At 39.8% G+C, this 27,833-nt stretch overlaps 1 protein-coding gene across 1 annotated transcript; it reads left to right on the top strand.

The window, feature by feature from the left end:
* The first annotated feature begins 522 nt into the window (after nt 1-522).
* LOC104000178 (protein CCA1) lies at nt 523-27,833 on the top strand. The gene is made up of 7 exons (XM_009422159.3): nt 523-793; nt 891-1,087; nt 1,170-1,281; nt 1,846-1,907; nt 25,573-25,797; nt 25,875-27,245; nt 27,335-27,833. The coding sequence occupies exons 2-7, from the start codon at nt 1,046-1,048 to the stop codon at nt 27,686-27,688; spliced, it is 2,166 nt and encodes a 721-aa protein (XP_009420434.2). The 5' UTR covers nt 523-793; nt 891-1,045; the 3' UTR covers nt 27,689-27,833.

Below are 27,833 nucleotides of genomic sequence, written 5' to 3'. Positions count from 1 at the left end.
TGGCCGGGCCCCTTTCTGGGGACCGCTGCGGGCCCCGTCCCGGCGACGCGCTTTGCGCCCGCAGCCTCATGTTCACCGCGATGTCGCCGGCCATACGATCCTATCGACCGTTCCCATGCGCCCGTCCTCATAACTCCAACCTCCATATGCGGCCGCGGCTGCATTGGCCTCCACGCAGACCATCAAGATCAATCGATTTGGTAAAATCAACGGTTCTTGTCATCCCGTACGTATATTTTATAGGTGTGTTCTACAGGTCCGTATAAAGCTTCGTATCTCGTGGACTAGCTTTCGCCACCTCTTCCCACCGAACAACTCCGAAAAGCGCACCTGAGCCCCAGAACGACCACTGATATCCGTCCACATGGCGCTAATCCAGACCGCCCATTTCAGCCTCAAAAAAATAATTATTTTAAGTAATTTAGATAAAGCTCTCCGGGCGTTCTCCGCGTCTTCTTCCTTTTTCTTTTCATTTTTATTGTTTTGCTATTTCTCAAAACCACAAGAAAAATTCGTGGCTGAGGTTTCTCCTCCCCGCGTCGAGAAAGCGAGGCCGCCTCGGCCTCCCTCCCGCTCCTCCCCTTTTCCGGCTCGTAGTTGCAGTCGAACTCCGCTCTCTCCCGAGGAATATATAGATCTGTTTCGCCTCTTCAAAATCTTCTCTACGTGGAGATTGCGTTCTGGATCCAGTTTTGTGATGTAGAAGGGTTTGGGTCTTTCGATCTTTCATGCGCGATGATTTTTTTGTTGTTCTTTTGGCAGTTCAAGGCGACTGGATTGATTGGGTTTGGAGGTAAATATTGGATGGAACCGATCTGTGATTGGCTGATTTCTTTCTATTTTCTTTTTGGTTCTTGATTATTGTGTTTGGTCGGATGATGGTGCTGTAGATTTTAGCAAGTTATGAGGTACTTCTTGCGCCAAATTGAGCGTCTGGTTGGAGATATGGAAGGAGGATTTGTGCTCTTTGTGGATGACCTGAAGTCCAGCTGATCCTTGGTTGTTCTTTTATCTTCGCTCCGCTTCTTGAATTTAAGATTTCGGTATGGAAGGGAACTCTTCTGGAGAAGATGTGGTTGTCGTGAAGGTCGGAAATTAGTGATGTCTCAGTTGATCTTTACTGTTCTTTTTCTAGTGGATGCTTAAATAAAAGAGTTGTTTTGGTGCAGACGAGAAAGCCATACACAATTACAAAGCAAAGGGAGCGGTGGACTGAGGAGGAGCACAACCGATTTCTTGAAGCTCTGAAGCTGTATGGGAGGGCCTGGCAGCGCATCGAAGGTTTGTGGACTTAACTCATGCTTCAACTTGGACCATTTAGTTTGAAACTGGAGTTCTGTGTGTATATGGTCCGGCTGTTCTATTATGAAGTGTCCTTCGAGCCATAGGGTATAAGACCGTTTCATTCCTACCTCAAAGGAGTAGACCGTTTGTTACTTAAAATAGTATTGAGATGAGTACTGATTTTTCAGTAACAAATTAAATGCTATGTTTAACATTCTTTTTATCTTTTTCACTTGTGAATCTCATCTGTTTTATGCTTGTGACAGACTGTGCAAATTAAATCTAGTTTGTGTATTTAGCTTAACTCATGATTCAACTTAAACCCGATCAAAGATTTAGTTTGGAACTTGAGTTCTGGGTGTACATGGTACGGCTGTTCCATTATGAGGTGTCCTTCGAGCGATAGCATGTAAGACTGTTTGATTCATACCTCGAAGGAATAAACTATTTGTTACTTGATAGTATCGAGTATTGATTTTTTAGTAACAATTTAAATATTATGTTTAGCATACATCTTGTCTTTTTCACCTAGTCATGTCATCTGTTTTATGCTTGTGACAGAGCATATTGGTACTAAGACAGCTGTGCAAATCAGGAGCCATGCACAAAAGTTCTTTACTAAGGTCAGTTGCTTTTCTTCTTTTGTAGAAATCCATATATGAACTCTGAAGCTTAGGCAAACTATATGTGCTTTTATACTGCCTTTCATGGAAAATTTTATTAGATGCTTGAGTCAACTACAAGGATTCTTTCTTATTTGGTAGTTAGATTAGCTTTACTGATTTAGAGTCTCTCCTTGCTGAAAGTACATGCTATATTGTTACACAAGTGTTGCTTAGTCTAAAAAAAAAAAAAAAAAAAAAAATCTAAAAAAAGTCTTATTAGTCAATATTTGCATAAAACTTTGCAACCAGATATAAATGGGGATTTGATCTCATGCTTTTGTGGCACATTATTTTACTGCTAGGATACTAGTGGTTTTTTGTGGAAATATTTTCAGACAAGCACTGCCAAGATATCTTTCATCCGCAGAGGTATTTATAGAGAATCACCACAAAAATATTCATCATTGATAGTTTGATACTTTCCTTGAGATATCTTATGCTACCTATCGTCTTAAACTCCGGCATAATAGTTTCTTCACCTTTACTTTTAAAATTTTTTCTCTCAGTACTTCTAACAAGTTTGAACTTTGAACATATATGATATAAGCTTTTCATTACCTGTATGCCATGCTGATAAAAATGGTTACAATGACCTGATAATATATGATGCATGCTTGAATGTTTATTGCTTTTTACTGAGATGTTTTGCTATCTGGACCAGATTGAACTTGATAGAACCCTTAACTTACACTTTTATTTCATTAATAATGTGCAGTTAAAATAGGCCATGACGCCAAGTCCTGAAATATTTAAGCATCATGGAGGATCTTTTCCTTTCATTATAATCCAACAGAATATGTAACGGTTCTTCAATCTTTATGAAGCATAGGCTTCACTTTTAAGTTGAAGGTAGATTGGTTTTCGGGCTTAGTGGTGTAATTTACAAGAACATATGTGTTGATAGCACGATAAGTTTATTTGTTTGGATTTGTTTCTCCCCTTTCTTTTTTGGTTCCTTTTTCTTAGCTATTCATCATGCCTAACTACTCATGTAATTTTTATTTCTATTTTATCCCTTATCTCACTTTGTCATGCTATTTTATTTGTTTATATATTTTCTTCATTTCACTTATATTTTTTTTTCTATTGAAATTGCTCTTGACCAAGGATTGAAATATCGTACTCTACCGAAGTTTCGACATTCTCTCGGTACGGTATGGTATGTAATAGTGCTGTATATCGAGCAATATACCGTTTGGTATATATATATATATATATACACACACATATATACACATATACATACACATATATATACATATATATACATATACATACACATACACACACACACACACACACACACATATATATATATATATATATATATATATATATTGGCGACATCGCCGACTCCCCCACGCGAGGTGATGTCGCCGAGGTGGGGCAATGTTGCTCTCTCTCTCTCTCTCTATATATATATATATATATATATATATATATATAATCTTTTTATTTATATATCTATTTATATATAAAAAAATGTGCGATGTCGCCTCTCTTCTCCCTAGGGTAGGCAATGTCGTCGAGGTGATGTCGCAAAAAAACGAGGTGACGTCGCCTCGACGTATGGATTTACTATCGGATTGGTACGTACTGCCCGTATCGGGCGGTATCATTCGAAATTGTATATCTTGCTCTTGACATCATCTACATGTCCTTTCTTTTGTTTTCGTTAGTACCATGCATATTGCTTCCTTTTCTTCTCTTGTACCTTTGTCGTTTTATGGGCGATATCATTTGAAACTATATACCTTGCTCTTGACATCATCTACATGTCCTTTCTTTTGTTTTCGTTGGTACCATGCGTATTGCTTCCTTTTCTTCTCTTGTACCTTTGTCGTTTTCCATTATCTCCCCATTTTTTGCAATAATTTTTAGATTGTGTTCATTTGGTGTTATCATAGCTAGTAAAAGTAATATATCTCTTTACAGTTGAAACTTTGAAATTCTCACATACATTTCATTTTTTATCTTTTTGTTCATGTTTACCATGCAATTACATATTTTTGCTAAACCAAATGATGTCTTTCAACACAGTATTTTCTTATTAATTAAATTGAATTTGTTTTTGTTTTTGTTGTTTAATTAACTATGTTCTTGATTTTTAGAAAAATAGATCACTTCTTTTTTTATTTAGGTTTCATGTGATTTTTCTTAAATGGTCTACCAAGTCACTAGGTGGTCCACATAACCACCAAGGCGATGCTTAGGTGCATATGCGTTTTTGGTTTTGGTCAGATCGGTCGTTAATGACCTATATTTATTGGTTCAACCATGACTGGACACAGGGATGAGCAATATCAACTTGTCTGATTCCATATCAGGTTTGCAACATGGTAGACTCACCACACCAAACATATTGCCTGGTACCTTTACTGTATCAAGCTATATGGTACTAGTATCCAATCTGACCTTATTCTACTCTTCCTTACGAGAACTATTTTCCTTTTTAAATTTCTTAAACATCAGCACCTTCCCTCTCTTTTACTTGGATCCTTCTTGAAATTGCTTTCATTTTGCATCCAATTTATCAAATAGCTTGGATTTGGAGCTTTTTCTCTTTTTATGGGTGGATTTCTTAAAAACCAGCTTGGTATTCTCCCAATCAAGGTGAGTTTGAATCTTATCATCAGGTTTATCAATTTCCTTGTTTAAGAGATTTTTTGCTTAGATTAAGGCTAAAATTCCTCACTTGAATCATACATATTTTGCATAAATCTATTTGAAAGGAAGCTAGATTTGCATGGATCCAACCTAGATACATACAGATCTAGTCTAGATTTATGTGGATCCAGGCCATAAGAGTTCGACGTAGATAGTGAACCTATGCGGGATCAGTATGAAATTTGCCACGATTGTTGCAAGTGTCTAAGATCATATCAAGCGTAGATCTATTATGATCTAGGTTAGAGCCACCTGGATTCAGTCTAGATCTGCAAGAATGTAAGTCATTTTGTCACTATTCAAGTGTAATTCTTTTAATTGGCAACCTAAATCTATTTCAAAAATATTTTTAGAAAAATGACAATTAAGCATCAAATTGTTGATCCAACACATGGTAGCTCCAATCATCACTTGGAGCACTACTATCATTGGTAGTGCACCCATCACAACTTTGATGATTAGAAGTGGATAAAGACTCAAATTGACTTATAAGAGCATAGAGTGTACTACTTTTATTTGGATTTAAGCAGTGATTTAAATAGGTGCTCGGGAGCTTGCCTAGGCGCTTGGGCGAGGCGAGGCGAGGCCCAAGCATCTCGTGTGTGGACCAGGTGGCACGCTTATTGAAGCATGTCGCCTGGGCTCTCACTCGAACTCAGGCGCTAGGCACTTCAAGTGAGCGCTTGGTTCAAATAAGCGAATCGAACCAAACTTTTAAGTCTGGTTCCGTCGCTGCCACTGTTGCTGTCTGCAGCCTCCGTCGCTGTTGTTGTTGCCGTTCACAGTGTTGTCGTAGCTGTCTTAAACTAATCCTCCGCTACTATTGCTGTTAGCTTCTCACCGCTGTTGCTGTCACTTTTTGTTAGTTTCCACTGTCAGTGACCCTTTTATTCCTCTCTGTTACTGCTAACAGTTCTTTTCTCCCCTCTAACTACTATTAGCAGTAAGTAATATATTGTTAATAGTATATTTTTAATTTAATATCATATTTTTATTTCAATAATCATATATATATTTTTAATTATATTGTATATTTTAATATTTTAGAGCGTCTTGCTTCACTCGGGCGAACGCTTAGCGCCTCGGGCGTTTTGGGACCCTGGCGCCTTTTGACGCCTAGCGCTTTTTAAATCATTGGATTTAAGCATTTTGGACCAGTAACTTAAACTTGACAAATTTAAATGGTGAGCACTGAATGACTCGAGGGTCAGAGGGCACATGAAGGTGTGGAGTCATCTCTGAGTTAGGTCTCACATGCACCGGGGTTTGATTTTGGGTTATGTGTAGACTATGTTGGGCTTGGAAGAGGGCATCCAGCCACTAAAGGAGATTGTAACACTATGGTTTAGTTCTACATAGAAAGTGGGCAGTGACTTAGATTGAGTGTACTATTGAACTTGCATTTTGGGCTCGTGGTTCGGGCTTAATAAAGTTGATGGGTCGGTAATCCCATCAAGCTAGGTTGTAACAAATTCGATCATAAATAATTCTCTCATCTACGTGAAATCATCAAATTGCCTTCCCTTTCTTCCCTTTGTACTTGTATTTTTATTCAAAAGCTAACTAGGTCAATCTGCAAGCGTTGTGATCATCCTTTTAGCTCGTTAATTGATTCCAAAGGATCAACTGGTTATGTAGCATAACTTTTCCCTCATTGATGATTGACTCTACTATCTTTTGTCATTGCATGTTCACCGCCTATAAAGAATCGATTGCCTTAAGCCTGACCGCATCCTATCATGAAGCATTTCCTGCTTAAGGCTGTAGTGATCCTTGTTACTCCTTTTCCTCGATAGACTCAGAAACAAAACCAGATGTGTGTGGGGGATCTCCTGCCATCTAATAGTAGATTGCCTATGTCAGTCTGCTACACACACCCAATTTATTATCAAATCTGAATCATTAATATAAAATTGAAAAAAGAAGGATCAATCTTGGACTCCTCTGTATCCTAATCTAACTTAAGACAACATAGCCTCAGACTCATATTATAGTGTACATAGACTAACTTCTCTAAGTGTTTGTATTAAATTCATTTGCTAAATTTAGTGTGATTTAACACAAACATCAACCAATTATGCTCACTGCTGTCGGCTGATATTGTTTCTTATAAGTTATAATACTTTTCTCAAACATAGTGTGGATCTTTTGGATTATAATTGCTACTAAGTTGGAAAAGGACAATTAAGACTTGTATTATACAAAAGGATTAACATAAATAAAAGATGAATTGTTGTGTTTAATTGTGTTATCATGGTCCATGTTATATCAATAAGATAATGCAGGTATTCTCGTTGAATGTAATGAGAGCCTCCGAAAATAACCATCCCTAAATTAATAAACATAAACAATTAAGCCATAAGAGTTCACAAATACCTTATGTTACTGCTCTGAACTCTGCTTCAGCTTTGCTTCTAGCAACAATTATCTGCTTCTTGCTCCTTCAAGTCACCAAATTTCCTCCAACATATGTATAATATCCTGAAGTTGATCTACCATGACTTATTGATCCTGCCCAATCAGCATCAATGAAGGCCTCAATTCTCATAAGATTGTCCTTTTTGAATAATAATCCCTTGCCTAGAGTCCTTTTTAGATATCTAAGAATCCTATATACTGCTTCTAAATGTTCTTCATGTGGTGAATGTATAAATTGACTCACTACACATTGCAAATGCCAAGTCTAGGCGAGTATAAGATAGGTAAATCAACTTACCTACCAATCTCTAATACTTGATTGCATTTGCCGTGACTCTTTGAGAAGGATATCCCGAGGCATGCCTCTTTTGGGGGGAGAGAATGATAGGGCATATTCTAGTACTGCCCTCGCGGCAACAGTCAGCAGTCACGTCAGAGTCAATGTGGAGCCTCGGAGTCGACGTAGCGCCTCAGAGTTGATGTGGCACTTCGGACCCATACGAGACGGCTGATCGTGCCTGCGCTGCTCGGGGTCGTACGAGACAGCGCCGCGCGGCACGGAACAATGCAGGTCAGTCCACCCCGTGCGGGGTGTACGGGTCGGTCATCCAAAGCATCAGCGGCCATTAACGAACCATGTACGGTCGACCCTCGACAGCATGTATAAAAGCCGACTCCTTGGCCAACACTGGGGGATCGGATCTCAGACACTTAAAAGACTCTCAACTCCACCTCATACTAACGTAAGCTTCAGAAGGGTCGAGTTGGGAATCCCCCTTCCGACTTCGGCCTGTGTGCAGGGATCCGACGTGAGAAAGCCCAGCATGGAAAAATCGACTCCCTGCTCTACCTCGAGCCAACCCAGCCGATGACGCTCCGACCCGACCTAGCACCGACCCCCTCGCCTCAAGAATCCGCATGGACAACCTTGTGTTCTTAGGATCAAGGTATGCAATTTCGTACCGTACCAGAGTTTCGGCGTTCGCTCGGTATAGTACGAAACTGTATACCGAGCGGTATACCGCTTGATATATATATATATATATATATATATAATATTTTTATAAAAGGGGGACGTCGCGTCACCTCGGCGACATCGCCTTTTCCCTCTCCCACGCGGGGCGACGTCGTCGAGGCGACGCGATGTCGCCTTATATATATATATATATATATATATATATATATATTCGTTCTGCCCGGTAACAGACGGTCGGTGTACCGGTAAGCTGACGGGCCGGTACGTACCGCCCGTACCGCCCGTACCGGGCGGTATTATTCGAAATTGCATACCTTGCTTAGGATCGAACCGAGCCGTGCTGACTCCCCGGCCACGACGTCAAGTTGTGCAACAGGTTTCATCTTCTTTCCTCTAGACATAGTTTTGTAGGTTCCTCGTAAGAAAACAAGGAAGAAGAAATAGTTGGGGCTGATTCAGAGAGAGACAGAATAAAGGAAAAGACTTTAAGTAATTAAGGCTGAAAGAAAGAAGAAAAACAATTCCTATAGGAATCAAGCTCTGATACTATAAACACAAGATAATATATTTTTTCTCATTCATTAGTCTTTTTTGTATACACATATATAGGCTTATTACAACTTATACAATTAAGGAAATTGATTCTATAAAATATTTTATTATAATATATTCCTATAATATCGGTTGATTTGATACTAATTGAGTGACCCAAAATAGGAGGTAGATTCCCTTAATTATGGGATTATAAAATCATGAGATTTTCTACATGTATATTTTGAATGCATATTTAAGTTTGTAAATTGTATTCTTATAATAACTTGCTAAAGGAGAACCATGGAGCTTTACAAAGGATTTTAGAAAAACTTATTTAGGCAAACATATCAACAAAAAATCATCAATTAGTTGGCTTAGAAATTCTAAGAGCTATGTTGAAAATTGAAAAGTCTTTTGATCTTTCTAGGGACTTCCTTTGTATTAAGTGTACTTATTTACTATTTAGGTATCCTAGAAGTCACATTTTGAATTTCTAAAAGGCATACTAATTTTCCAAGATATTACTCTTGGGAATCATTGTCTTCATTAATCATACCAAGGCTCTTAAATCCCTATAAATAGTAGAGCTTGTTAATGGATCAAACATTTCATATTTGAATAAAAAGAACTGCATCTTCTCTAGTCTCTTACTCCCCTCTTTTATCTCACACTTCTCTTTCTCTTTCCCTCTCTCTCTCTACTTCTCTACTTTGTTCTAGATCAGTTTAGTATTAGAGCCCATCAAGAAACCTGTCTTGTACCCCAATGAGTTCCAACTAGTGGCAAAAGCTTCAATCAACACTAAGGATCCTTGCACTTCCAATGCCAACCCCCTGTGTGGAGTTGAACTTTGGGACAATTGTCCCTATGGAATTGGTGGACCACATAGCTCTTAGTGTCGGGTGAATTTTTTGAAAACTTTACTAATATTGCTTTATTGGAAACAAAAATCATATATTTCATTAGATCGTGGTTTTCATCGCTTCCCTCCCTCATTTTCTCCCTTATTTTCCTATTTATCACCCTCTCTCTCCCCTTTAGTTACAACTACAGTATTACTAAAATTTGAACCCTTGAAAATTGTCAAAAAAAAAACAAAAAATGAGAAAAAAAAGTGAGAACCATTTGAAACATTGCATTTTTACCTTGTGCATTGCAACAATTAACAACTTCGTCACCAAAAGGTAATTTATCAATAACATTAAAATCATGACTTGACAAGGTGAAAACCAAACCAATTCTGATGAATCCCTAAACCAATAGAGTGACGTAGATGCCATTAGGACCAAACTAACAAATCATGATACAATGTTGAACCAATTATGTGATCGAATGACCTAAGTCCTATAAGCTCTCCAACATCTTGAAAACGACCCATGAATGAGGAGGTTGATGAGTCGATTAAACAACATGTCCATTCTCCACAATCCATAGTTTCAAATCAAGAAATTTTACTTACTCCCTAAGCCCAAGTTCGAACAAATCCTAGGTCCACTTATAGGGAACCAATTCGCAAACATGCTGCAATAATTCCTGATGACCAAGCTTTTGACTTTAACAATGAATTCCTAGAACCTATTAGAAATCCATAAACTCGAGTAATGGGCCAACGAGTTCAGTTTGTTGATAATACGGAGGGAATGGCTAAAAGAGTCAAAGTGGATGTGCCAAACTTTGGTAGGTTTGACCTAGATTTGTTTGTTGATTGGTTGGATAGCATGGAAGACTACCTTGAGTGATATAGAATGATTGATATTGAACATGTACTATTTGCAAAAATAAAACTGGTAGGATCCGCTAGGAAATATTGGTAACATGTCCAACGTAGTCTCGATTCTCGAACACCATCGAGCGCCTCCTATCACTCAATGGGAAGTCTAAGGAAAAATATTTACCAACCTACCTTCAAAGCCAATTGGTTGAACAATTGTTATTAAATAGTTGAATTCTAGTATGGCATAGTATTTGGCCCAATTTAAGGAACTTTTACTTATGTGTGAAATAGAAGAGAATCAATTCATCACTGTTCGAAGATTTGTTAATGGGTTGAGGTTTGACATCTAACAGGAAGCCTCCCTTAGTTTTCTTGACACCATAGAGAAAGCTTCCCAACGAGCCAATGAGATTGAGAAGTACATCAAATTTTATCCAATTCATTGAGCATCTTCTCAGTCTCTCAACTATAGAACTATTACCCAATCTACCCTAAATAGTGGCTTTGTTAAGTCAAAAATCTTCACTACTAGCAACAGTCCCAGCCCAACCATGAATCGTCCGACTCGTTCAACTATTGATCTTCAAATTAGTTCGTCTTCAATCCAGTGTCATTATTATCGTAATAGAGGTCACATTGTCTCTCGTTGTCCTCAATGTGTTGTCACAGACTTAGCTGGAATTGCCTAAGCCGTGAGGCACCCTTGCAGCAAAGTCACAGACTTAACTTGAGTTGCCTAAGTCGTGAAACACCCTTGCGCCAACTTCTCGGACTTAGCTGGGATTGCCTAAGTTGTGACGCGCCCTTGCGCTATGCATCCGCAAAGGGTCAACCAATTTACAACCACACCCAGGTCCCGAAGGACCTGTAAAAGAGAAAGTTGATTAAATCGAAAACGAGCAACAGACAAGTCCCGACGTCTCGCTAAAAGGGAAGCTTTACAAGCAATTCAGCGAGCACCTTGCGTATGTGAGAGAAAATAGAGGAAGGAGGAAAACAAGGACTTTAGAAGGTTGAATGAACAGTTGCAAGTCCACAAACAACTGCTCACTAGGTGCCGGGCGCGGAGGCAAGTTCCCATCAAGTTAACGTGCGAACTTGTGAAGATTGTTTAACGCCCGACACTATACCGAAGTCTCATCCCCCATTGTCACGGACTTAGCTAGAATTGCCTAAGTCATGAGGCACCCTTGCGGCAAAGACGCGAACTTAGCTTGAGTTGCCTAAGTCACGACGCACCCTTACGCCAACTTCTCGGACTTAGTTGGGATTGCCGAAGTCATGAGGCGTCCTTACGACATACACATCCGCAAAGGTTCAGCCTAGTTGTAACCTCGTACAGGTCCCGAAGGACCTGTAAAACAGAAAGTTGATTAGATTGAAATTGAGCGATGGACAGGTCCCGACGTCTCACGAAGAGGGAAGCTTTACAAGCAATTCAGCAAGCACCTTGTGTGCACAGGAGAAAAGAGAGAAAGGAGGAAAACAAGGATTTTAGAAGGTAGAGCGAATAGTTGCAAGTCCACAAACAATTGCTCGCCGGGTGCCAGGCGCGAAGGCAAGTTCTCATCAAGTCAACGTGCGAACTTGTGAAGATTTTTCAACGCCCGACAATATATCGAAGCCCCATCCAGCCCTGTGCCACCTGGGGGGCTCTAGGGTGCTGAGATGGCTGACATTTCACACGTTGTAGCGGGCTGCAAAAAACAGCCTACGACACGTGAAAACGGAACCATTTTGGGGCTTTTTGGCCCAGCGTGGTGAGCGATCGCACTGTGCATTGCAACCTATTCGAACATGTATTTTTACAAGCAAAAACACACAAAACCAAGGCAAAACAGGCTGCCATGTCTTTGTTCAAGCATGCAAAAGTGACGAACGGTTCGTTGAACGAAGTTGTTGCGAGTGCGCGACAACCGTTCGTGACACCATGGTGCCACCCGGGTGGTTCCAAGGTGCTGAGATGGCTGACATTTCGTATGCAGTAATGGTCTGCAGAAAACAGGCCATGACATGCGAAAACGGAGCCATTTTGGAGCTGTTTTGCTTGGCGCGGCGAGCGGTCCAGAATCGTCCCAGGAACCGAGCGTCTCGGTCACTGAAGATGTTATGCGGGACTCCCCAATACTTCACCACATTCTTCATCATCAGCTTGGCCGCCTCCTCTGTTGAATAGTGTAGGGGTGTAGCAATGAAAGTTGCATACTTTGAAAATCGATCGACCACCACGAGTATCGATCCGAGTCCCCCTATTGCTGGCAAGCTTGATATAAAGTCCAAGGAAATGCTCTCCCACGGCCTTTCTGGTCCGGGCAACGGCTCCAAAAGTCCCACTGGCTTTCACTGCTCCACTTTGTCTTGTTGGTAAGTGAGGCACGTTCGAGCATATTCCTCCACATCAGTCCCCATCTTTGACCAATAGAAGACCCTCTCCACGAGAGCCAAGGTTCTATGAATACCCGGATGTCCAGCCCAAAGGGAATCGTGACACTCTCTTAAGAGTTCACGCATCAAGTTGTCCACTCGAGGAACATAAACCCTATTCCCTTTTGTGTAAACGAGTCCCTCCTGGACCCAAAATCGTCGTGCCTTGCTTTCTTTGATGAGCTTTATCATGGTTACTGCCTAGGGATCACTATACAGTCCATCCCTGATCTTGGAAAGGAAGTTGGAGTGCAACTAACTTGCTTGGCCTTTGCCCCCCAATTGTATGGTATTCACTCGCTCCACTTTCCGGCTCAATGCATCGACCACGACATTTGCTTTTTCGGGCTTGTACTCCATTGTCATATCAAACTCAGTCAGGAAGTCCTGCCAACGTGCTTGTTTTGGGGAGAGTTTCTTTTGAGTTTGGAAATAGTTTAAAGCGATGTTGTCTGTCCTCAGCACAAATCGCGACCCGAGAAAACCCATATATTATTTCTAGGCTTCAACATTTTTGCCCAAGGTGTTGCCACTGATCTAGATAAGATTTGCATCATTTTAAAATGGCCTAAGCTTAAAACCCTTTTTGAGATTCGTAGTTTTCATGGATTAGTCTCTTCCTATACGAGATTCATTAGACGGTTTATTTCTATCTTAGCATCTATCATTGATTGCCTAAAGAAATGTGAGTTTTCCTGGACCTTGGCTGCTACCAAAGCCTTTGTTGACATCAAAACGAAAATGACCTCCGCTCTTGTTCTTGGGCACCCTGACTTTAGTAAACCCTTTGAGGTCACTTGTGATGCCTCTAGCATAGGCATATGAGGAATTCTTAGTCAAGAGGGTTTGCCCCTCGCCTTTTTCAATGAGAAACTCAATGATACAAAACAACATTATTCTTCCTACAATAAAGAGAATTTTACATGATTGTGCAATGTTTTAGGTATTGGCGATATTACCTTTTGTCGTAAGAGTTTGTCTTATTGTTTAACCACCATACCCTAAGATACTTAAATGCCTAAAAGAAGTTAAATGCTTGACGTGCCATATGGGTTGAGTTTTTCAACGAATACTCTTTTGTAATTAAGCATTGTTTTGACACTTAAAACAAGGCTGCTGATGCCCTTAGTTGAATTTCTATAATCCTATCTATCATTAATGTCAATGTCATAGGATTCGAGCAATTAAAAGAAGAGTATACCCAATGTCCAGACTTTAGTCACATATATCGAGAAGCCCAAGATGGAAATCGTCATGAACATATAGACTTCATTCTTAGGGATGGTTATCTTTTTTGATCTACTAGATTGTGTGTTCCCCTATCCTCCCTTCGAGAGTTCTTTGTTTGGGAAATGCACGGGGCTAAATTAGCAGGTCACCTAGGTCGAGACAAATCCATTGCATTAGTCGAGGATAGATTTTATTGGCCTTTCTTAAAGCGAGATGTTGCTCAAGTGGTGTCGTTATGTCACACCTGCCAAGTTGCCCATGGCCACGACTCTATTCTGGTTGTTGATCAATTTTCAAAATGGCCCATTTTATTTTATCTAACTAGACCAATGACGCCTCACACATTGCCAAATTGTATTTTCAAGAAGTGGCTAAATTACATGGCTTGCCCTTAAACCATGATGTCCTATAGGGATGTGAAATTTGTTAGCTACCTTTGGGAAACTTGGTGGAAATTATTTGACACAACATTGAAGTTCTCTTCAGCCTTTCACTCCTAGGCTGATGGTCAAACTGATGTTGTTAACCATTCCTTGGGAAATCTTCTTAGATGTTTAGTTGGGGAGAAACATGGAAACTAGGACTTAACCTTACCCATTGCAAAATTTTCATACAATAACTCAGTCAACCGCTCCACCGGAAAAAGCTTATTTCAAACTATCATCAGTTGTACTCTTCACACCCCTATTGACCTTGCACCCCTTGCACTTGGCTATCGTGCCTCAGAACCAACCCACTCCTACGCTCAATATATTCATGATTTGCATGCTGAGAGTCGACGTAAAATTGCCTTAAGTAATGAAAGTTATAAACTTGCTGCTAATGCACATTGTAGAAGTCAAGAGTTTCAAATTGGTGATTATGTCTTGTTTCGTGTTTGTCCTGAGAGATTCCCTAAAAACTTATTAAAAAAGTTGTATGCCCGAGCCATTGGTTCTTTCTCCATTATCCAAAAACTAAGATCTAATGCATATATGCTTGATTTGCCTTCTTTTAAATATTAGTCTAGTTTTCATTACAGAGAATTTAACTCTATGTCATGGTACTTTTGAGCCTCCTCTGTCCACCGGTGTTTTTGCAAGTGACAATCCTCCCAAAGCATTGATTCTCCCACAACACTAGGATGATGTAAAGGTCATTCTTGATGATCGCCTTGTTTCATCTACTACTAGTATTACTCAACACTTTCTTGTCAAGTGGCATGATCGTCCAGCCTCTGATGCCACTTGGATTACTTTGGAGGAACTTTGTGACTTTGCACCAGACTTATTGAAATAGTATCTTGCATATCAGTCTTCGAGGTCAAGTTCTTTTCCACCGGGGCAGAATGATGGGGAACCATCGAGCTTTGCAAAGGATTTCAAAAAAGTTTATTCTAGGTAATGATATCAACAAAAAGTCATTAATTAGTTGGTCTAGAAATTCCAAGAGTTGTGTTGAAAATTGAAAAGTCCTTTGGTCTTTCTAGGGACTCATTTTATATTAAGTGCACTTATTTACTATTTAGGTATCTTAGAATTCATATTTTGGATTTTTAAAATGCATACTAATTCCCTAGGATATTATTCTTGGAAATCATTGTCTAATTGTACCAAGGCCCCTAAACCCCTATAAATAGTGGAGCTTGTTAATGAATCAAACAATTCAGATTTGAATAAAAAAAATTACATTTTCTCTAGTCTCTTACTCTCCTCTCTTATCTCACACTTATCTTTCTTTCGATTCCCCTCTCTCTCTCTACTTCCCTACTCTGTTCTACATCACTTGCCCTATGAACATCTCTAGACATCTAGTTGTCCCATCTGCGATCGATGATGCGATTATAAGAGATTGTTTTGAATATATGGACATTTGTCTACCCCATCACCTAGTCTATTTCGTTGCTGCTAAATATGAATTTCAAGCTGAAGTGGCAAACCAAGTAATATTAAGCCATAAGATCTTTTCATATAAATATTTTTTGCAAGAATGCATAAACCTAATGATGATTGTAGTTGTAATCAGGGAACTTGATTTCACCTAGATTAGTTCATATCAGCAGATATTTACCCTATGAGGAATGAGTTGAGATGCTGACCACCTAATACAAATGGGTAGTCTGGTCCGATTTAGTTATTTTTCAAAAATTCTGGTTCTTAAGGGTTTACACATGGACAAAGTCACGAGGCAACTTGCAAGGCGCCCCGCTGACAACATCTTGGTATTTCTCCCTTCCTCCACAAAGATGCAGCCTAGATATAAGAATGGATATATGCTATTTCTGTGAAGATCTAATTCAAATCTGAATGTAGATTTGAATGGCTGTTGTTACTCTCATGATTTAGGCTTGACCTTCATAGATCTTAGATTTGAATGGACCTACTAGTTAAAATCAGGTGTAGCCTAGATCTTCATCGATCTAGCCTTGATCATTATAGATTTAGCCTTAATCCATGTGCATCTACACTAGATCTGGAAGGTCTACCCTAAACCCATTCAGGCTAGATCTGAATTCATTCAGGCTATGTCCACAAAGATCTAGGTTAGATCATGTTAATCTAGTTTAGATCCATGAGGATCAAAGCAGACCAAGCCTTGATCCTCGTGGATCTAGCTTTGATACACAAGGTTCAAGGTTGATGAATCATAATCTGATGCATCAATTGACTCATAGAATGATCCTTCTTTTATAGTACACTAGAAAATTTATGTTGCTCATTTTGTTAGGGCCGGACAAATTGGCACACATGAGGGTCACACCATACAGATCCCCTTCTTGAATAACTTGATTCAGTTACAAATTTCTTTAACCTCCTTACGATACTTCCCGGCAATCTCAAATAACGAAGATGTATTATGGGGCCATTTTTTTGAACCGTGAACACCGTGGATTTCTAATAAGTATCTTGAGTTGTATGTTGAGGGATGCGGTTGAAGTTGAATTACTTTGCTATTGTGTTTGCTATATATCTCTTCTCTTTAGCATAAGCATCATCAGTCCTACTTTCTTTTCTCCTATAAGATGGGAATGTCATGGGATCAAGATTGACAATATCAGGATTTGGTTCCTTGCAGAAAGAGCTTAAAAGTCCCTTAATGTCCCTGACTCGGAATTTACTTGGGGCTGGCTGCCTCATACAAGCACTCTTTCCTAACTCATGAATACCCCAATCATTGGGTTGCCTCAAGCTAGTACTCTTGCCCAAGGTTCAAAGTTATCAATCCTTAGGTGAAACAATTTTTATATATATTAAAATTTTTGTGGCCAATTGGAGACTCCATGTTGATGCCAATCTAGTAGCTTTGCAGATTTGCCAGTCAGGATTTTGAGAGAAAGCAGCTGAAGGTTGGCTCTTGTTGGACTGAATTGATGTTTGCCTATTGGAGAATTTGTTTGAATGGTGAAATGAACTTATATGGAATTGAAATTTTGTAAGGATATTATTGAGTCAATGTGTCTCGTTTGAATTAAATTATACTAGGATCACAGATTTTTTGGTTGGGTAACCAGTGCCGAACCACAGCTGCAGTTATTCTAGGATAGAATTATGCAGCAGGCTGAATCTTGCACCAATTTGTTCATGGTCTTAGAAGTTGATCTAGGTCTGTTCGAAGGGTAGTTTCTAAAGAATAAACAGAGAGAGTCCTACATCAGATGGATCCAAGATCAAAGACAGATATGATAATCATTGTGATGCGGTCTTACTCAAACTACATGTTGAATAAATTGTTACCTTCAGTATTTCCAATTATGTCAAAAAATTCATGGTTGTTTGAGACCAGAGTAGACATAGCAGAACCCTAGGTCAGTCTGGCTTAGTTTGGGCAGGGGAAATATTCTCCTCATAAATCTAACTTCCACTATCATGATCTAGGACCTTGCTGTGGTAATAATACTTTCTGGCATCATTTAGATTTATTCTTTTCACATTGAGGGATGAATATAGATGTGACTTATTATAACTTGCAAAAAAAATAAAACAATTATATGTTTTAGTTCACTGACTAGGGTTGAGTTGGTGTAAACTGTTGGGAATCTTGTGCTGGAATCTGGAAAAAACAATTGATTACCCTCTTAATCAACTAGAAGAGTGTAGCCTGCTGTCAACAGCCTTCACAAGGGCTTTTTAGCAGATGATGCAGCTTTCCTAGTGGATCGAGAGGCTTTGGATGTAGTTCTAGCTTTAAGGTGACATCTTCAATCAGTTAACAACCATGATACAAATCTTTGTTTTCCACCTACATGACTTGGTCAGTCGTCCTTGAGCCGTGTAAGCAATGTTGATGTGGCTGTCCTCGTGGGTCTAGGTTGGATGCATGATATTTTGATTAAAGATAGATCCACATGGATCCGATCTAGATCCATATAGATTTGAGCAAAATTATGTCGATCTAGCTAATGGGTGGAGGAGGAGTATTGGAGATGGTGAGGTAGCGGGTGGTGACTGGTGAGCAGCAGGTGGCACAAAGTTGAGGAGAATTGGGTGGGGAGGGGAAAGTGGGAGAGAGAGGCGCATGCCAATTAAATTAAAAAGTGCAATGGCAGTCTATCAAAAATTTCAAAAAGAAGTTAGATTAATTTCCATTGGAGCTTTTGAATTCTAGAACAAGGGCAGACTTGATCGAGCAAAAGACCCTGGTTTGCATGCCAATTTAAGCCTGGATCATAAATACTGTCCAGTACGTACTACTTGGGGTGAAATTTCGAAACTATGATCCCAACCAACAGATCCTAGAATATGGAGGAAAATGTGCTTCTCCATAATCTTTCCACGATGAGGATGCATACTGACAGGTAACCAGTCGCTTGACGTGAACATCAACTTGAGTCTGGTCATTCTTTGTTATATGATCTTCAATGATATGAAATAAATAGCAAATTGAGTTACACCTAGCTGTATGAGCATCCAATCCGACCCTTTACATCAATGCATGAGCTCAATGATGATTATATATAAATTGAGTGATTCTTTGTGCCTTCACCATTGTCCTCCAACTAGTTTAATATTGCCAATGCCCTCCAACATGAGACTTATACAATAGGCCGCATATGGTTTCTGACAAAAAAACACATGATGTCCATCAAACGCTCACCAACCTTCTTGAAGTAGCTCTATAATTGGTGACCATTTGCATGATAAACTATTCTCCAATCTCATTCAGATTGATATTTACTGTTCCAAATGTGATCTAACCCACGAATCACCCATTTTCAGGTGATCCACATGTGGTCCAAGGCTTATCGTGAAGTCAACTTGGTTCTTTTTATGATATCCACCCCTTGCCCCTCTTTTGCCTCACTCCTCACATTGTAAATTGTTGTCTGCTGTCGCACCTCACATCATCCACTTCCATTGTTCATCACCGCCCGCTGTCTTGTTACCCCCGGCCCACCGGCCCTATTGAATTGTTACTCTTCATCTTCTGTCGTTGCCGCCTCCTCCCCTATCTGCATTGCCACCTCTTCCTCTTCTTATCCAATGCCTAGCCCTCCTCTTCTTTTCTGCCCGCTTTGTCCCATCCTCTTCTTCTTTGCCTCCTCCTCTTTTCTTTCTCCTATTTTTCCTCCTCCCTATTCTTTGTGTCGTGGTGCCAGACCCATGTCGTTCTCTCAATGGACCAGCACAGATCCGATACCTAAAATTGAGTTCCATGCTCCATGAAACCCTATTTGTACCAAACACAGTGAATATGATTTGTTATATCAATCAACTTATGAAAGGCAATCTTGTATAAACATAGATAAGAGAACTATGATACTCATCATGGTAAGATCAAGCTAGTTGTCGCACATAAGAGACATCATATGCATCTCACTACTTCTTAAATGACTTGATCCATTCTTGGATTTCCTTTACCTCCTCATCAAGTTGTCTCAAATGAAGTAGTTTGTATAACAAGAATATGTGTTTTAATGGAAACCACGACGCTATGGTAAGGGTCTCGAGCTTCATGATGATGCACTTAAAAGTTGAATCAATTTCCAACTATTTTTACTATACCCCTTTTACTTATCTTTAGTGTAAGCATCATTGATCTTGGTTTAATTTGCAATCTAAGAGATGAAATTGCAGAATGATCCAAATCGACAACATCAAGAACTTTCTTTTTGCCGAATAAACTGCATGATTCCCATGTGCACCCTTGGGACAATCTCATACTAGTAATCCTGCCAAGCTAAAATGCACCACTAGGCTTCTTATAATGACATACATGTCTAATTCTATTCTCATAGCATTCCTTCATATTGGAAACCAAGGATTGTAATTTCGTACCGTACCGGAGTTTTGATGTCAGCTCGGTACGGTACGGTATGAGCATATCGAGCAGTACGCTTTAGCATACCGCTCTCTCTCTCTATATATATATAAGTTAAAAAAATAAAAAAGAGGTGACGTCGTCGAGGCAACGTCGCCTTGTTTCTTCTCCCCACGTGCGGTTTCTTCTCCCCGCCAAGGCTTCTTATCCCCACACAGATGAGGAGAAGTTGCTAATGATGCTAAGGCCTTGTCACCTCAGACGAGGAGGCGACATCTCATTTGCAGCGTCCGACGAGGGAGGGCGACGACGGATCAGGATCGTCAAGGGAGAGCGGCGTTGGATCACCAGGGTCTCCCTTTTCTTCTCCCTCTTCTTCCTTCTCCCTCGGCTAATACCGTCCACTACGGTAACGGGGCGGAAACAGCCCCAATCGACAGTATCGCCCGGTAGTGGGCGGTCCGTGTATCAATCTGCTAGCGGACCGGTACGTACCGCCCGGTACGGATGGTATCATTCGAAATTAAAATCCTTGTTGGAAACTAAAAAATTTCAACAACCATCACCACCATTGCCATTGTAATGGTCATATTCAAAGGAATTATTAAATCCATGCCAATATCCTATGGCCTCCTTGTAGATGTATTTATGCCTATCGATGCAAGAATCACAACTGCAAGCTCACAATTCTCATCAACATAGTTCACATGACTCACTCATCATGAATGAACGACTTAAATCTCCATGTATCATTGTCCTTCTTGAATACTTTCTATTGTAGCCTTAAGGCTTTTCAGATATCCAACTTTATCTTCAAATCTTGTTCAATCACTTGGGGTGCCTTTGTACTTGTTGCCATGTCTGAAAATCCACCATGACCAATGTAATGGTGCATGCACCATCAATGATGGTCGTTGCTCTAAGTGATAGGCATGCTTTTATGTTAGAATCAATACTTTGTCACTTTGATATCATTTCCTACAAACATTAACAAACTCATTCATGTGTATAATTATTAGGTTTTACATTTGATACTAAAAATATTTGGTTCCACATTGGTTGGAGATCAAGGTCTAATAAAGAGGCAAAGGTAAATCTATTCCTAGAGGTGCCTTTTAGGTCTACCTTGAAAGGATAAAACCATGTAGGGTTTATCCAGAACTCGCACTAGTGATGGCTAATATAGATCTTATCAGTGAATCCAGTCAATGCTTATTGCTCTTGATGCCATGTCAGCTATAGAAGATAAGGAAGAATCTAAAGGATGGATGTGTCATATTAGTAGAGCATCTAAAGGTCGATTGTTATATAAAGCTACCTTCTTATGAATGTTTTCATTCGTAACTTACTAAACGAATACTTACAGGCTTCTGATGCTTACAAAAATATACCGACTTTTGTCGTTAGAGGGGTTTTGCGAGTCAATTTTGAAGGAAGTGGGATATGAGATACGAGCATCATTCATCCTCGAATTGAGGTGAGCCAAACGATACAAGCATTTTTTGCATATGGAAAAATATCTCCCTCTTCCAATTTCGGAATACTAAAAAATCTTTCCTCTTCCTGATGCGATAATACTAAAAAAACTGAGCGAGGTAGGGTAAATTTTTTCAAGTCAAATTGATAACCAAATTTGATCATATTAATATCTAACTTAGATATGCAATTATTTAGGTCAGGCTTTTGACGCTTACAAAAGCGTACCGACTTTGGTCGTTGGAGGGGTTTTGCTAGTCGATTTTGAAGAAAGTGGGTACAAGATACGAGCATCATTCATCCACGAATTGAGGTGAGCCGAAGGATACAAGCATTTTTTGCATAAGGAAAAATATCTCCCTCTTCCAATTTCTGAATACTAGAAAATCTTTCCTCTTTCTGACGCGATAATACTTAAAAAATGAGCTAGGTCAAGTAAAATTTTCCAAGTCAAATTGATAGCCAAATTTTATCATATTAATATCTAACTTAGATCTGCAAATATTTAGGTTAGATATAAGACACATCATTAAATCTACAAATATTTGGGAAATGTCTTCATCTAAATCTAGAGGTTTCATGATAAGCATCACATCATGTTCCGAAGAAAGAACTAATGACAAAGCATAATAAACAAAAATAAACTACTAATTTTGAGTCTAAGCTTCAGATGTATCTTGACTTGGAAAAATACAGTGATGATTTCTGGAGTTTTAACCTTAATTAGCTAAAAATTAGAGCTTTTAAACTATCATTACCAAATAGACATTTTAATCCTTGATTTGTGGTAGGTGTTAGATGCTGTGCATTAATTTTGCCTAGTTGATGATTGATATCAAAACTGATTGGTATAGGTTGATATATACTGGTTTGACAGCTGCCCAGTCCGCAAACTGGACAATTTTGTCTGGTCCAATTCAGTATCCGGTGTATGGCCTAGTTTGCTTATTGTAGTGAATGACTAGTTTGTTTTGGTCTGGTCACCCAACTTCCCTCACCCTTTTCTTATTTGATCCTTTGTTTCTCCCTTCCCTTTTGTTCCATTCTACCAAACTATCTATATCTCACTCACAAATCTTCATATTTCTCAAATCTAGCTTTGATTTCAACCAAATCAAGGCTCAATTTATTTTTTCTGCAGAACAAGGTAAATCCTAATCTTAAATTCAAATGTGACTTTAGTCTTTGTTGATTGCAGCTTTTTTCTTGCATAAGTTTTAGATCTATGCATTCCTCTTATAAATTCTTGTTGAAATGAGGCGGAATCTACACAAATCTAGCATATATCTATTTCTTAGAAGCTGTAGGTCAAGGATATAGGCGGGATCTACACAAATCTAGCATATAGGGGTGCAAGACTAATTCAGGATACAGCTTCTTTGTATGAGATTACTGGGATGTGTCTTGATGGGGAGGTCAAGGATATATCATATTGAATCAAGTCACTTAAGATTTAGAGGGACCTATATGGTCTGACCCTTATGTGTTGTAGCTGGTTCACCCCTACTAGGATGAGTGTCATCAATTTCCTGATTTATTGTAATAGAATGATTATCTTCCATAAGTCAGTTGATGCATCAGATAAGATTCATGACACAAGGTATATTTAGAACATGATGAAGACGATGGTGGATGAGATCGAAGATCACTATGTATTCCAAATAGTGACTAATAATGGTGCATAATTCAGGAAGGTTGGCAAACAACTGATGGACATGCTAGCACATCTTTTATGTATACCATGTGTGGCTCACTGTTTAGGCCTCATTGTGAATGTCATTGACATACCCTTGTGAAGAGAACAGTGACAAATGCACAAAGTATTATCCACTTTGTTTATAATCATCATTGAGTACACGTGTTAATGTGGAGATTCATACAAGGTGAGCTCTTACAATCAAGGGTAACTTTATTTGCCACTAAATTTACCTTTCTAAAGTCCATCTGGCAGAGATAGAGTGGGTTCAAGGCTGTGTTCTCTTTGGATAACTGAGGTTTTGCTAGCTCATCGGATGGAAAAAGGGTTGAGAAGCACATTTTGTCTAGATTCTAGGATTTAGTGAGTGAGATTATTATTACCATAGAGCCATTATATGTAGTCTTGCATCAGGTTGACATCATATTGATGTGTTGGGTTGATGTAGAGAACAGATTACAAATGGGCTACATATATCACATGATATGCACTACCAGGGATGTGAGAGCATGAGAGAAGACACTCCCTGATCCTGAGAGACCCGAGTATTATCTTTATATCATTGATCGGAGATGTGAGTTCCAAATGCCCATGGACCTTCATATTGCAAATATGAAAAAAAAAATTAATTGTTCATTAACTTTCCATGATTATTGTCTGCACCTTGGTCTGTCATATCGAATCGTACCGCCCGGTATGGGCGGTATATACCGGTCCGATAGGCCAGCGGTACGCGGACCGTCCGGTACCGGTACGTGTAGTGCACTGTAGCAATGCACTGTAGCACAACAGCAGTACAGTTACTGTTGCAGTGCACTGTTATAGTAGCAGTACAGTGCACCAGTACACTGTAGCAGTGCACTGTAGCAGTGCTCGGTGCACCTGGGTGTACCGCTCGGTACACCGTACCGTACCAATACCGAGCCCAGGTCGAAATACCGGTACGGTACGATATTGCGAACCTTGGTCTGCACATTTTAGTAACTATCGATCAATATGTTGGCTTGATATAGGTTACCATTTGAATATTGCATACTAGTACTGGTACGATCTTTTGCCACTAATGATGACCGCTTTCTGGCTTTTCACGAAATATTGTAAAATCATCACTAAACTGAAGTTAAACATCTACAATCAGTGAGGTATAATGTGTCATCATACCTTATTGTTCTTATGTAGTTAATTCATTAGTTCATATTACCTTCGGAACATCTATATGAGAGGTTTGACTTTGACACATGTGAAAACACTATCATTTCATTCCTTTATAACTGGGATCCTGTTGTCATTATTAACATATACGATTCATGCTTTTAACTCAATCAGACCCATAACTTGATTGTTTAATTACAATTTTGCAGTTGAGTGGTGATTACAAAATGAATTGATGTACACCTAACTTGAGAAAAATTACTAGATGGAAGGCCATGAGGAGTACAGTATCATAGTTGTTGGATTTTTGTTGTTCAAGTTAGTATTCAGGAACTTTCAAGTGGAAGGGATACACTTTCGCCTGAGCCGTTTGATACTGACCAATATTTATCTATCCAGGTGTTAACTGAGATGCCGACTAAACCAATATGGATGGATGGTTGGTTTAATATATGTATAATAGGATTTCTCTTTCTCGTGTGTTTCCACACATCACAGACCACACAACTTGGGAGTTACTCACCCACCCTTCCGAACCAGGCCTGCCCTCTTCAATCTTCTTCCTCTGCCTCCTCTCCTCCTCCTACCCTCCTTGCTTCTTCTTCTGCCTCCTCCTCCTTCCTCCTTCCTCCCTCTGCAAACAGCAAAATGGCACCATGGTACACACTGCCATATCATGTGTTGGTATGCCATCACGGACAGGACCTGTACGGTTTGGCCTCAGTACCCAAAATTGCATTCCATGCTTGAGTGTTCTTTGAACTCCGAGGACAACTGACAGTAAAGGGGGAAATTGTTACTTGAAGGTGTCTAGTTAAGAGTTGATACACAATGCATCTTAGGTTGGGGTTCTATCATGAATCAGATAGTGAGGTTAATTTCATGACCAATACAATCATTGAATGTTGTTTTAGCATCCTAGTTAATATTTTTTTTATAGTTTTTGGAATTAACAAGTGACCATTGATTATAGCATATTAGGCAATGCTGTGATTCATTGTTTCGGTTTGAGATAGCCTTTTTTTCCAATAGTGTCTTGGCAATTGGGTACAAGATAGTTAAATGCAAATCATATGGCTGAAAACAAGTCAAATTACAGCTTGAAAAGGAAGCTCTTGAGAAAGGTATTCCCCCAGGACAAGCTCATGACATAGATATCCCTCCTCCTAGACCTAAAAGGAAACCGAGTAGTCCATATCCACGGAAGTCCACTGGAGGTTCTCTTGCTCCTTCTGGGGAAGCAATATATGGGAAACAAGCACAATCAATGTCACTTCTTGGCATGAATAAAGTAATGGGCATTGGTGGTGATGCACTGCAAGAGGTAAACAATTTGTGTAAACACATTCTTTTTCTAATTTTTCTCATTTTCTTTAAGTATCAGTAAGCTGCTTTGACCAGAAATACGCAGCAATGCAAAAGTTGCAAAGTAAAGAGATTTCAGAAGATGCTGGTTCCTCAGAAGTTCTTAGTGTCTGTCAAGATGATTTGTCTGCTTCCTTCTCTTCTGCAAACAACAGCTCCTCCAATCATGGCAAATACATGGAATTCTTGCCCACAAGGGAGAAAATAGACGGGAAGATTGCAATTAATAAATACTCAGCACCTCATGAAGTGGACCAGGAGCTAGATAGAAGTAGCAAATTCTTTGTAGATCATGAAATGGAAGGAGTCAATTTGACCCTAGAAGAAGGTGCAAGTACATCAAAGAATACTGTGGAAGGCAACCAAACACACCTAAAGAATCCTCCTCTCCATATTGTCGATAGAGATGGTGAAAAAAGCATGCAGACTGAAGATTCAGATGGTCAGAACTGTAGTGCAGTAACTGGGCAAGTAGGAGGGCATGCAAATGCTAACCCATCCATGAACCCTGTAATTTCTGCAATGCCGTTCCAGAACATACCAACAATTGGTTCCATGCATCATCCATTTCCAGCCCTCTCAGCCTTTACCCACTTCCACAGCAGTCAAGATGCTTATGGGTCATCCCTAAACATCTCATCCACATTTCCGAGTCTCATTGTTTCTGCCTTACTACAAAATCCAGCAGTTCATGCTGCAGCCAGTCTGGCAGCATCATTCTGGCCAGCTGCGGGGCTGGAAACCTCTCTTCAGTCAGCCCCAGAAATATTTGCTGGGGAAGTTCCAGAACAGCAGATGCACCCAACTCCAAGCTTGGAGGCCATTGCTGCTGCTACAGTTGCAGCTGCAGCTGCATGGTGGGCATGTCAGGGTCTCTTGCCATGGTTCCCCCCTCTTACTGGTTTTGCATTTGCTCCTCCAACCACAGCCGCTGTCCCCTCAGTAGACATCGCCCGAGTTCAAGAAGCACATGGTGGCACTAAGGATAAACCTTTGAAAGAAGATCAGCAACTTGGAAATCAAAATCAGATCAAGGCTCAAAAACCTCAACATCACTCTTCTAAATCATCATCATTATCATCGTCAGACTCAGATCAAAGTGGAAGATGTAAAAACTCAAAGGATCTGAAAGCCACTGGATCTGACAAGTTCAAGCCATTAGCTCTTAGTGGATTACAGGATTTAGAGAAGGCAAGGAATAATAAGAAACAGGATCGTTCTTCTTGCGGATCAAACACACCATCCGGCAGTGAAGTGGAGACAGATGCTATAGAGAAGAATCATGAGAAAACCAATGATGAGGCTAAAAAAGTCTATTTCAGTAATTTTTCAGCTTGTGAGACCAACCATCGCAGGCTCAGAAGCAGTGGAAGCATGAATGAATCGTGGAAGGAGGTCTCCGAAGAGGTTGTAATATGAAATTTTCTTCTGAACTCATTTCCCAATGAGAGTTGGATGCTTATTTCTGCTTGTCTAATTTGTCTTTTTTTTGTCAGGGTCGACTTGCCTTCCAAGCACTGTTCAAGAGAGAGGTACTTCCACAAAGTTTTTCTCCTCCACAAACTGAAGCAGCAGCAACTGTGATGAATAAGGAGGAAACCACTAAATTGCCAATCGATTTTAACAAGAATGTGCACCATCCAACCGACCTTAACCATCTTCATGATGACGCAAAGGAAGAGATGTGCATGCGAAGCAACGACAGCATAATACAGGGAAAGCTCAAGATTCGTCGAACAGGATTTAAGCCTTACAAGAGGTGTTCAGTAGAAGCTAGGGAGAACAGGGCAGCAGCAGTAGAAGAAGCTGGTAGCAAGAGGATACGTCTGCAAGGGGAAGCTTTGACCTGATGTCAGTGTTTCGAATAGCTCCCTGCTTGTTCCTTTTTGCATGTACAATTTGCCTTGTGGGTTTATGAGACACGAAGTTTGCCAAGCATCAAAACTTTGGAACTTACTCTGCACTTCATAATATGTAGTAGTCTTGATTTGTCAA

This window comes from Musa acuminata, chromosome BXJ2-10, assembly GCF_036884655.1.
Source record: "Musa acuminata AAA Group cultivar baxijiao chromosome BXJ2-10, Cavendish_Baxijiao_AAA, whole genome shotgun sequence".
Lineage (NCBI taxonomy): Eukaryota > Viridiplantae > Streptophyta > Magnoliopsida > Zingiberales > Musaceae > Musa > Musa acuminata.
Note: the sequence above shows the minus strand (reverse complement) of the source record. Positions and strands in the feature narration are given on the sequence as shown.